General features: G+C 36.4%; 1 protein-coding gene and 1 long non-coding RNA gene across 3 annotated transcripts; one reads left to right on the forward strand and one right to left on the reverse strand.

Annotated features, from left to right (window-relative positions):
• The first annotated feature begins 1,295 nt into the window (after positions 1-1,295).
• On the forward strand, positions 1,296-8,373 carry LOC138370342 (uncharacterized). The gene is made up of 2 exons (XR_011230107.1): positions 1,296-1,617; positions 4,951-8,373. It is a non-coding gene; the product is annotated as an uncharacterized lncRNA (long non-coding RNA).
• Positions 2,723-11,546, reverse strand: LOC123758906 (glutathione S-transferase Mu 3). 2 transcript variants are annotated; one of them, XM_045743673.2, is made up of 5 exons: positions 11,390-11,546; positions 9,051-9,191; positions 8,284-8,463; positions 5,552-5,647; positions 2,723-3,784 (listed from the first exon to the last, which is right to left on the reverse strand). In XM_045743673.2, exons 1-5 carry the CDS (start codon positions 11,423-11,425, stop codon positions 3,584-3,586), a joined length of 654 nt encoding a protein of 217 aa, XP_045599629.2. In that variant the 5' UTR covers positions 11,426-11,546; the 3' UTR covers positions 2,723-3,583. The 2 variants fall into 2 exon arrangements, with proteins under 2 accessions (XP_045599629.2, XP_069190740.1); XM_069334639.1 differs by lacking the exon at positions 11,390-11,546 and adding an exon at positions 10,729-10,785.
• Between the last annotated feature and the right edge of the window lie 1,735 nt (positions 11,547-13,281).

A 13,281-nucleotide genomic window follows, 5' to 3' on the forward strand; every position in this document is an offset into this window, starting at 1 on the left:
GTATACAGGACCAGTTATTTACACCAACTCCCACCCAGAAAACTGCAAACTAATAGACGAGAGCTCATTAAGGCCAGCTTAAAAACAAATAAATAAAAAATATATAGCGTAGTTGATGAGGACACTTGTGAGAGAACCAATAAAATAGTTATGAGCCCCGACAGGATTCGAACCCGCGACCTCCAGTAAGTAACCAATCCAACTGGCGCTCTACCAACTGAGCTACGAGGCACTACACTCATCAGCGGCCTTAATACTACTTATAACAAATATTTCATCCAGCATTATTGTCTCAAAACTGATACAAACAGTTCTAACACAAATGCCGTTATATTGTGGTGGCGCTTTGATAAGTTTAAAAACTTGTTATAAGAGTTACGCTGAAAATCCAACAATGATCAATTAAGTCTCGTTAACAGCAATTAAGTGCATGGTTTGGACATGACTATTCCCCCCCCCTATATATATATATATATATATATATATATATATATATATATATATATATATATATATATATATATATATATATATATATATATATATATATATATATATATATATATATATATATATATATATATATATATATATATATATATATATATATATATATATATATATATATATATATATATATATATATATATATATATATATATATATATATATATATATATATATATATATATATATATATATATATATATATATATATATATATATATATATATATATATATATATATATATATATATATATATATATATATATATATATATATATATATATATATATATATATATATATATATATATATATATATATATATATATATATATATATATATATATATATATATATATATATATATATATATATATATATATATATATATATATATATATATATATATATATATATATATATATCTGTACCAGGTAAGTCCACTACGGGCTCACCATAGCCCGTGCTACTTGCACTATTTGTTCCCAGTAGCTGAATCTAAAACAACAACAACAATGTGAAACCATGTTGCAGGTGACCAGCTATCCAGGGTTGATCTGGGCGCTCTAGATCAACCCAAATTACCCAAAAAGCCTCCTTAAATTGAGTCGGTAAAGAAGAAATCCCTCTGACCGTAGACCGTGAACAAAAATAACTACTGTACATGGGATTCATTGGGAACATAACAAAATAATACCAAAATTAGTGATGGAGACAAGTGTCCAGGTGGCACTCCCCGGGGGGGGGGGGGGGGGGGGGGGGGTGTTGAGTGTCTTCTGGCACACCTGTCTCCCAACACCAATTTTGGTCTTATTTGTTAAAAGTGAAGTTATTTCTAAGAAAAATAATGTTTTAAACTTCTACATTAGCTACCAACATTATAATAATTATTGTAATAATATAATTATAGCAAACAATTCTAATAATAGTAAACAAATGTTATAGTGGCCCTCAGATAAATTCAGGTAAAGGAAATACTGTACATCTCTAGTGGCCTTGACGAAGACAGGAAGCCGGGGGTTTGGCAAATGTCCCTCCCACTTGTCCTGATGAATTTATCTATTTGGGTCTTAAACTGCAACAGAGTTTTGGCATTTATGACTCCAGCAGGTAGGTGGTTTCGTGTTTATAATAATTAGTTAATGTCATTGTGTCAGGGAACAGACAGCCATTATGTATACTGTATATATGTTAGGCTTATATTGATGAACAAATCCACAAGGGCCGTGATGAGGGTTCGAATATTGATGACCCCCTCAGGGTCAAATTACTGACCCTTTCCAGGATGAAACCCCACAACAAGCTGTTAAACTCCTGGTTACTGTATACTATTTACTGTCAGGTGAACATAAGAACACAAGAATGAAGGTAATTGCAGGCAGCCTATTGGCCCATATGAGGCAGCTCCTATTTATATCCACCTAATCTCATTCATATATGTGTCTAACCTATGCTTGAAACAATCAAGGCTCTGATTGTTTCAGCCTTGATTGTTTTCAGAAAATCACAGAAGTGAATTTCTGTGATTTGAAAACGTATACCACTAACAAAACCTTAGAATGTGTACACTAGAGTAATGTGTTGTTGGCAGCACTTGCTGGCCTGTCTAATCTCTCATAGCTTTGCAACAAATTGTGTTTAACATTGGTACAATGCTGGTAACAGGTTACGAGGTTTACCAGAATTAGAAAAGATTGATTTCCGTCAATTGAAAGATGAACATGCAGTTGATAAAGATCAAGCATCGGATGCAGGATGTCTCTGAAGGTAATAAAATTTGCAGTCTGCTCATTTGGTATTTACAGATAAATTATACAAGTGATCAAGAAATCTGGAGTCTAATTACACCTCCCAAGGTGTGTCAGGCGAGGCAAGACCTGAGTACTGTGGTGATTCACTTGCTGGTATTATATCATTCATAATTTATAATATATACTGTACGATATGATATAGAGAAGTATTAGTAAATAATAACAAATGATAAATAAAAGTAGAGGGGAAAAGGAAGCTGTAATATTCAGAGAAGGGACTACAAAGAGTAATCGGACCTACATCAGCCCACCAACCGTGTGTGAAGTACTGTACTGTAACTCTGTGCACACCTACTCTTCCAAACAAACCATGCTTTAGCTGTAACCTTTAAAAACTGCATTAATCACTAGAGCTTGTTCAAATCCTAATTTAATATCCAAGAACGTTTAAGAGAAAAGCATAATATTTATTAAATATTTATTGTCACACTTTACATAACACTAAACCTCAGTGTGTTCTCCAGTATGATGATATGGACAAAATTATTACCACAGTGTATAAAATGAATTGGAGAGCCACAAAATGTCAACTAGGAAGCACTTAAAACTCTAGTTTGTACAGCTTGCTCCATCAATGATGCAAAGTATTTCCTGTAGTCACTTACGACTACCATTACTGTACTACTGATAATTCATGTTTATTTTTTAATATTCGACTACAATATGTTCATGAATCTTTTTCATAGCAATTCAATATTAAAATTAAAATCCCAAATTACAGTAACAATGTTGACCAGACCACACACTAGAAATTGAAGGGACGACGACGTTTCGGTCCGTCCTGGACCATTCTCAAGTCGATCCGCATCGCGCATCAAGTCAAGTCAAACGTCGTCGTCCCTTCAATTTCTAGTGTGTGGTCTGGTCAACATACTTCAGCCACGTTATTGTGACTCATCGCCTGCATACAGTAACAATATTAGGAAGAAAATATATATCCTTCATGGCTCAGGACCCACAAACACTATATTGTCCAGTCTTATCTGCGAGTCTACATAATTTTAGAGCATGAATTATTTAGTATATTACGTAGACATTCCACCAGAAGTATAGGAATAAGAGCAGTGTACAGTAACTGGAAAACAAAGTATCAAGTTGTCTATATTACTTGTAACGTTTAACGTTGTATAAAATTAAAATGTCAGTGGCTAAGAAATCTAGCCCAATAAAGCAAGCTTTAATATGATCACTTTTTTCTGTATCTAATCTTACTTATACATTAACATGCAAAGTATTCAATTTCTGTATATTAAAAAAAGGCCACTTTAACTTGCTCCAAACTTAGCCATCTTGTTATTAATTGGAGCCTTCATGAATTTTGGCGAGGCCATGTACTTCTTGATCGGCTCCAATTCCTCAAATCGTTTTAGATATTCCTGTAGATTCTTAGCATTTTTAAGGCATGTATCATCCAACAGCAGATGCTGGTCAAGCAGTTCATACATCAGGAAATCGACAAATGTGATCTGAGGGCGATTAATACAAGTATTATTAGTATAAGTATTAAGAAGAGCTATCAAAGTTACTAAAATTCATGGTATAGAAACTAGTAATTATTGAGGGATTTATTTGTTATGATTCATCGTCTGATAAAGAATGAATACATGAGGTACAATCTTAATGTCCTGCAGAAGGCTTTCGTTTCATTTTGATGACCAAAGGACTTCATAAGGATTGAGGAGGAGGAAGAAGGATGAGGATTTGAAATTCTGGAAAGATTGGATGGGGACGGTGAACAAGTGGGACAGAGTTTGGTAGACTGTTCACCTTGAATTGAAGCAAAGTGTGTTATAGTGATGATGGCGAGTGACATTCTTAGTTGGTAACAGGCGATGTGATCTCTTGGGGAGTGAAGGCAAGGCAGTCTTCCTTCGATGTGCTGTTGGTCTTATTCATCAGGATATTTTGGATCCTTTTTACCTAGTTTTTTTAAAAAAGGCCACTTTAGACCAGTTTTATTATGGTCTTTTGCCTCATGTTTTCATGCTACCAGGGCCTTTATAGTCTGGGTCAATTTTTTATTCTGGGTCGATGATGTCCATGTGAAGTAGGTTAATCTTGAGCCTTGATTGTTTTCGTTCACCTTGTCTCTTGATTGACAGGGCACTGATGACTCGGTGATTGGGTCATTCCGACTCCTTCATTGCCAGGTATGCCTGGTAGTTATCGTTCCATGCTTCAGTATCGATGCATTGTTGCTCTGGAGTGTGGTTGATCCCTTGTTCTTTCTTGTATTGGTAGTAATGGTATTTTGGTGTGGGTGCTTGGTCCAGTATGCACCCAGTTGTGCTTGCAGAGGTTGAACTTTGGCTCTTTGGTCCTGCCTCTCAACCGTCAATAAGCTGGTGTATAGACTCTCCTACGCCTACTGGGTTCTATCTTATCTACATTAGAAACTGTGTATGGAGTCTGCCTCCACCACATCATTTCCTAGTGTATTCCATTTGTTAACTACCCTGACACTATAAAAATTCTTTCTAATGTCTTTGTGGCTCATTTGAGTACTAAGTTTCCACCTGTGACCCTTTGTTTGTGTTCCACCCATGCTAAATAGTTTGTCTTTATCCACCCTGTCAATTCTGAGAATTTTGTAGGTGGTTATCATGTCTCATCTAGCTCTTCTGTCTTTCAGGGACACGAGGTTAAATTCCCATAGCCTTGCAATTTGCAATTTTCAACAAGACTGTGATCCGTTTTGTTTCGCCTACCTTTCTGGGTGCCTTCCCTGGTCGATGGCAAGTATGGTGTACAATACTGTACTTTAATTTAAAGTGTTCATAGGCAACTGCTCCCTGCTCCTCTCCGAGGGAAGACAGGTTCTGGCTCGTGTTTCCCAGTAGGCAACAAGAATTCTGCGACTGATGACCGCAATTAATATAGTACTATATCAGTATGGACAGCTTCAGGGAGTTTCTGGGGCTCACCCAAAAACTGGAGTTTAATTACATTCAATGCCAATTTTTTGTACGTTTAGAATTAGTTTATTGGGTCTTTAAAAATTTTCTTCTCTCACTATTAGTTTTAATATTCAGGTGTCTGGGTTAGTATTGGAGATATAGGTAAAGTCAATAGAGTCATCAGCAAATATAGAAAGCAAAAGGATCAAAGAGTTGGGACTCATTAAGTCATTGTTGCATATATGAAACAGAGATTCAAGTATACTATCTTGATAAGTAATTATGTTTATTGGAAGTGATCAATAACCTCATGACAAAAGTAACTTATGTACTTACGTTGTCTCCAGCAAACCATGGCCGACTTCCAAGGAACTCCGAGAACTGCTTTAAAGTACCTCCAAGAGCATCCAAGTATCGTTGTTTCTGAAGATTCTGATTGGTAAAATAGTTTTATATTAAAAAACCATGAACCATTTTACTTTTGTCTAAATTATAATTCACCTAATAGGTGCAGAATATTGTGCATGTCTCACCATACAGTATTGTATTACATTATTTATACAGTACTTGGTAGTAGAATATATTGCTTCCCATATCCCATAGTAATGTATTATATGTCATCTTATGATGCATAATATGCCTCACCATGCAGTATTACATTATGACTCTTTAAGGTAGGGTGCTGAATATACAGCTTACCTCAACATATGGTACAGTATTTCTGGAGAGGAAGAGACATGACCAGTGTGGATAAAGAAGAGAGAAGTGAAGACAAGGAAAGAAGCAAGAAGGACCAGGAAAAGAAGTAAGAAAGGGGATACCAGGAAAAGAGAATGTGGAGTGAAATTAAAATTCTATAAATACCCTTTCTCAATATTCACTGATTAAGATGCTGCATGTAAGAGGCAGAAGTTATTTTGGCCAAAAATAACTGGATATAGAGCAAGGTCATTACTGTAGTTCTTTGTAACTTTAGCTACATATTTTGTTTGCAATTGGAATAACAAATATGTTTATAATATTTATGAAATCCTATAATAGTAATTTTAAGAAGTTTTCTAAAATATAAAGAAAATAATGCAATCAAATTTAACGATGCAAAACCTTGAAATGAAAAAATTAAATTGAAGCCTTACAAAGAGATCTACGTGAGGTCCACAAAATGGTCAGAAGACTGGCAAATACTTTTAATATCAACAAATGCAAGACCTTGCATGTGTCATGTGGCTGCTGTGAGATAGTAGCCCACAGCACAACTATCAAATTAATAACATTACATAGCAGCAGATTGATGAAGAAAAGGACCTTGGAGTCAAAATCCACCAATTGCAAGTTGCACAACAGGTAGGAGCAGCAGTCAGAAAAGCTAACCAAACTCTTGGAATAATCAAGCATACTTTCAACTTTAAGAAAAAGAAGGTAGCGATTCAATTGTATAAATCTCTGGTGCGCTCCCATTTGGAATACTGTATCCAAGCATGGAGACTTCATCTTCAGAAGGTCATAGCTGTTCTGGAGAAGGTGCAACACTGGGCAACAAAAATCATTCCAGAGCTAAATCAACTCTCATATCAGGAACGATTGAGGGCCACAGGACTGACTGATTTTACTGAAACTTAAAATACTGAACAATTTGGAGGATGTTGATCCGGACAATTTCTTCAAAAGATCAGATGGAACACAAACAAGGAGCAACAGTTTAAAGCTCAACAACCCACAATGTAGGACTGAGAATAGGAGATGCTTTTTCACCCACAGGGTTATAAACCCATGGAACTGTCTTCCCACAGAAGCCGTAAATGCAAAAACTCTGTTAAATTTGAAATCCAATTAGAAAAGATCAACATAGGGGACCTTTGACAAGCTGCCATCCCTCCTTTCCATATTGAAGCCACTAGAGCACTAGTGACTTTCAGGTAAATTCAGGTAAATATATTGGAAGAGTTTCAGACAGTTTGATTGCTTAGGTTTATGTCACATGATGGTCAATACTACAGCATTACTAGGAATAAACAACTTTATAAATGACCTAACTAACTCGAACATTCAGTTTCTTTCACTTGCAGGCAGTCTACGAATTACAAATTGCTGGATTACAAAGATAAGTAAAGTTACTTTTATTCAGCACCAAGTACGGAGTTTTGAAGAGCCTGGGTAAATTTGGGTGTTATACAGATTAAAACAGGACTAATGAGTATTTACAATGTGTTTTCTTTTAGTTTACATTTATGCAAAATTGTACATATAATCATTCTGGACTTGTGTGTTGTATTTGTGACTGGAAAGTGTTAAATCTGGTGTTTAGTAAAAAACAAGAATTTAGATTAGTTTAGTTTAGAATTAACCAATATTTCACCCATCTACAGTTTGTATTAAGTTTTTAATGTGCAGTATTTATTTGCAAGATTTTTGCCAGAATGTAGCCCACCTGCAAAAAAGAGGGCCATCTTTATGCTGTAACAAAATACTACAGTGTGCAAATAAATGTAAAAACAATCCATGTTCACTAGACCCTAAATTCAGGTTTACCACATGTAAGTTAAATATTTACAGAAGCTATGAGCACATTATATTTAAAACTTTTTCAACTGAATAGGTTTGATGTTATTGATTTAGACATACTTTGCTTACTTCTGCTCATTCTGTTAAAAAATGAACTGTATAGTACATTTAATTCAACCTAACTATAGTATATCTAGAAAAATGTATAATGCAATCTTTACATGTTACATACTGTACTGGAGTGGAAACTATTTGAATTTGTGAAGTACAGTACAGCAAATATCAATACTGCACTGTACATACAATTGGGAAGCTAGGCTTCATAATATTATTAAATTTATGTTAAGTCCAAACAAGTACTGTTCTTTAATTCAATGACTAAACTTCTACACCTCTAGTTTGTAGGTTACCTGTAGTCAGTTTCAGGAGTTTTCCTACTCTTCAGTCCATGGTCTGGGGGCCAGGCTTTTTAAAATCACTTGTAATAAGAACTGTGTAATTTATGCTAAAATATATATTCCTATATGAAGGTAGTGTACCATGGAATAATCTTGAAAAACACTTACAAACTCAAGGTAACAGAGCCTGACAAATCCATTTCGAAAGTCCATGGCTTGGTTCTCAAGGATGTCAACACGCACTCGCTCTTCTTCCGTCTTGCCCAAAAGGTCATGTTTGCGTGCAATGTAACGCATGATAGCATTACTCTGAGTGATCTTTACATCACCATCAATGTAATAAGGTAGCTGAGAAGAAGAAAGGAATAGTCGGAAATAAGTACAGTAACTAAATATTTTCTATTACCTTCCAATTATACAGTACAGTATACTGTTTCATACCATTCATGAATGATCCAACACAGGAAAGCAAATGCAAGCACACAGCTGAAGCCCAAGTTCCATAGCCAAATTTTATTTATTTAAATTTACCTTGCCTAATAGAAATTCACTATAGAAACAGGCTTCAAGAACACTGATCATAATAGCTTGCAATCGAGAGCTGGAGACACGTAACATTCACTATTATAGGGTAAAAAAAAAAAGCTTTTGTAGTTAAAGATTAGGATTTCATGTCCCCAGGTAGCAAACTTTATGGCTTTTGTTTTTGAGTGGGTTGGCTAAAGCAATAGGGACCAACACTAAAAGTTTAAAATTACCATTCCATATTGACATATGAGTAACTGTTCTACTTTAGTGACAAAAATATTACATGTATATATAAAATCAACAAACTGATATTTTAGCCTAAATTCATCACAACTCTAAAAAACTAAACTGCTTTTCAATTAACTGACAATAAATCCCATAAAGCTAAACATGCATACAAAACTTACATTAGGAAAGTCTAGACCGAAGTCAGACTTAACATCAAACCAACAAGACTTGTCATAATCTGGAGCCGGGCCACATTCATAATATTTGTCTTCAAATTCTGTGCCAGTATATTCCAGCATCAGCCTGATTGGCTGAGCCAGCTGAAAAGAAAAATTATATGTCAACATTTGCACTAATTCACCCTATATTTTAAATGAGCTTTTCTGCAATTCACAAAATCACACTCCAGTCTAATGCTGCACTTTAAAACTGCAAGAATTCTTATGAACATTTTCTTGTTCAAATGAAGAGGAATTTGTATAATCTATTTGACTTTTTTCATAAAAAATGTAGACCTATTAATTATGCTGTACAGTGTTATGAAAAATATAAAACTTAAATCAACAGCTAGGTCTGTTTCCTTATTCTATACAAAACAAAATATTAAATTTGTGCATTTAATAAATCTCACACAGCATTCCAGACAACAATAATGCTAACAGATAAGATTGTACTGGTCCCAGTGTCAGGAGTGGCCGTGTCCACTCTACACTCACTATAACTATCCATCAGTGATGAGTATGGGATCATGCTCATCACACAATACCCTGCCACTTGCAGGATGAGAAGTGGTTGAACAATAAAAAAAAGTTGAGATTTTTTTTTTGAGATATATACAAGAGTTGTTACATTCTTGTACAGCCACTAGTACGCATAGCGTTTCGGGCAGGTCCCTGGAAAACGATTCCCCCCCACGAAGAATCGTTGTTACAACCAAGTACTGTACCTATTTTACTGTTGAGTTAAACAGTTAGTTAGTTTAGTTCATTTATTATGCACCCCATACCCATCTTGTGGGCAGTAGTGGAAAGGGTTACAGAGGCACATAATGGGCTCAGGGACTGAACCCCACAATTCATTTAGCTAAGCAAGTTACAATCTTGACGAGCTAGTTACAAAATTCAATATAAGTCATCACATCAACAATGGGTTCGAGATCGACCTCAAGTACAGGTTCTAAATTAAGCAACTGACATATGTGGAGCTAGTGTCACAATTTATATGTTTGCCCTGCACACCGCCCCCCATCCAGTGGGCAGCGGTGGATAGGTTACAATCACTCAGTTACTACCTACAGTTAGCAAACTGGGGATATTTGGCTAAAATTTCTGGTAGCAGATCATTTTGAATGAAATATTTACACATCGCTGGAACATTGGTTACGAGTTAAACAGAGGCTACAGTTAAGGATTTGCGCCCAGTAAATCCTCCACGGCCAGGATACGAACCCATGACAAAGCGCTTGCGGAACGCCAGGCAAGTGTCTTACCACTACACCACGTGTAGCACTAGCACCACTATACAATACCATAAGAAGGATGAGCATTGGACACAATAAATTACCATTCAGGATGAATAACGGGTGCACAATAAATAACATATCACTCTAAGGATGATTATGGGATATACAAACTACCACTCATAGTATAGTATACAATAAACAAGTATAGTGTACAATAAACTACCACTAACCTAAGCTAGAATGGCTATATTCAATAATTTGCTAAGTACATATAAAGTTTAGCATGCGTGACAAGCAATATATATTATGTTAGCTGTGCAACATACAACAGTTATCAGGGTTGCTAACAAATGGACAGGGATAATTAGGATTAAAAACACAACATTAATCTCTACCTGAGGAACATAACAAGCAACCACTATGACAGACACCAGCATGTCCTGTTAACAAGGGCCAGTTCATTAAAGACCTGCAGGAAACGCTATGCTTGTTAGTGGCTTTACAAGAATGTAAGAACTCTTCTATATTTTATATATATATCTGATATATATATATATATATTATATATATATATATTATATATATATATATATATATATATATATATATATATATATATATATATATATATATATATATATATATATATATATATATATATATATATATATATATATATATATATAATAATTAATATTAATAAATAAAATAAATAAAACTATTAAGTAATTTAATAAATAAAATAAACATTAGGTAGTGATGTGGTGGAGGCAGACTCCATACACAGTTTCAAATGTACAAGAATGTAAGAACTCTTGTAATAAAAATAAAAAATTAAATATGATAATATGATAGAGCTGGAGGTCAGGAACCTACACCAGTAGATTGACGGTTGAAAGACGGGACCAAAGAGCCGAAGCTCAACCGTGTTACTTGGAACAAGCACAAGAAGGTAAGTAGTTATACATGCAGGAAGAACAGTTAGCAGGTATAAAAAGGTAAGCCTCACTCTCCGGTAGTGAGTGGTGGTGGTACTGGGCGTGAAGGCTGACTTACGCCACGGATCTTCCAGTAGCCGAGGACGGGCGCCATGTCTGTTCTGGTACTGTGTGTGGAGTGGTGCTCTGGCCAGCCGGCCGGCCTGGCCACCAACCTTCCTCCATCACCCCCAGCCCCTCCTCCTGGCCAGCATACCTCCCTCCCTTCCTCTATCACCCCCAGCCCCTCCACGCTGCCAGCATCCTTCCCTCCCCCCACTCCTCCTCATGGCCAGCATCCCTCCCTCCCCTCCTCCATCACCCCCCCAGCCAATCCACATGGTCCTTCCTAACCTCCACCGACTAATACCCCAACTACCATGTGTCCCTCGTCTAGACTACTAGCCCCCTCACCTCACCCCGTCCACTATCTCTTCATCCCACACACTAACCCTTAAGCCCCACTAACCCCCCACTAACCCCTCGTCCTGCCCACGGGGTTAGTGGGCAGCTGCGTCCACTAACAAAGAGTGCAGCTCAACCCCTGCAAGAACAACTAGATAAGTACTACTTACGCAGCCCTTTATGTAGAATCAGATTAGCACATCGCATTTTGACCTATAAATCCCCCTAAGGCCAAAAACTGATGTACTAAAAATCATAGCGGCTCGCAAAACCAGTTACTCCATCTATCATCATTCTATTATGCAGGAAGAACCGCACGTCTATGGGTCATCCACTAATGTTAGTAGACTTCTAGATGTTACCACTGCTAGACTTAGGCTCGGCTACAAGTACTTCTGGGAATTTGTAACATTTGCTGATGTAGATTTGACTAAATGTAAACTCTGTCAGTAGAACTATTCGCATAATTTTCGTCATTATATAATGGAATGTGAAAAAATTCGCGGAATTTAGAGATAACACCATCAATAGTGTCCAAGAAATGTGTAAGTACTTCATTCATAATGATGTGCTGCCCGAAATCTTAGCGAGCGAAGTATCCAAAATTTGCTTACTGTAGGTAATGCATGCACATGACTGTAAAGCTGCCGCCCAGTTGGGTGGGTGTGCAGCAAGACTAGTAACTGTGTGACTCATCATAGATGTAAAGTGCCTTGTATAGTGACTGTTGTGAGCCTCTTGTTGATCACTTAAATTTTTAAATTTTGCCCCGAGGGGCGAGTTTATTGGGCAGCGCCACTCATCTTGTGAGTGAACATACCGCCATAGCAGAATGTACAACACTCCCCAATAGGAAGAAAACCCGCTGGGTTGTTCATCCTGTCACTTGTACCCAGACACAGCTGGGACTTGCTTAACTGTCTCAAGTGAACAGCTCCTCAAACAAGAAGATTAACATTTATCAACCCTTAAAAGCTTACGTTATCTTGCGGGTGCAAAATGGGGAAATCTTTTAAGAACAGTGTCAATATTTGACAAATAGTGTTTTCCTAACTCAAACAATGTGGGGTTTATTATTCTACACATATTCCTAATGTCTCTCAGGTGTTCACATTCACGTAGATAGTGGTCAAGGTGGTGTCCATCACTCTCACCACAGATTCTGCAACTTCGCTGAGCAACTGTTGTTTCCATTCCAAATCTCCATGGATATTTGTATCCAAGACGGATTCTCGCTATTACTGATTCTCTCCCTCGTCCTCCTCCTCTTCGGCCATAATGATTAGGATTGCCAGCTGCAACCATGTTGTACCATCGTACAGATTCACTGGTTTGTGCTTCTATCCTCCTTTCCTCAGTTACCTTGTCACGGTGATGTTGCCTGATAATACCTCTAATTTGTAGTTGAGTCTTGGGTATGAAGTATTCAATATGGTCTCCGACATAAAAGATTATTGATGTGTGTATTTGTGTGGGTGATTAAATATGTATATATATATACGTATATATATATGTACATGTATGTATGAGAGTGTGTACATGTATATATAACATTAATAATTGTGT

The sequence above is a fragment of the Procambarus clarkii genome, chromosome 31, assembly GCF_040958095.1.
Source record: "Procambarus clarkii isolate CNS0578487 chromosome 31, FALCON_Pclarkii_2.0, whole genome shotgun sequence".
Classification (NCBI taxonomy): domain Eukaryota; kingdom Metazoa; phylum Arthropoda; class Malacostraca; order Decapoda; family Cambaridae; genus Procambarus; species Procambarus clarkii.

Excerpts from the sequence above, each read along its gene's own strand:
- LOC123758906 (XM_069334639.1), bottom strand. The coding sequence starts at position 10,770 with ATGCTGGTGTCTGTCATAGTGGTTGCTTGTTATGTTCCTCAG. Across the intron at positions 8,464-9,050 it reads TCGGTCTAGACTTTCCTAAT|CTACCTTATTACATTGATGG; the intron begins GTAAGTTTTGTA and ends TCTTCTTCTCAG. Across the intron at positions 5,648-8,283 it reads GGCTCTGTTACCTTGAGTTT|AATCTTCAGAAACAACGATA; the intron begins GTAAGTGTTTTT and ends TTTACCAATCAG.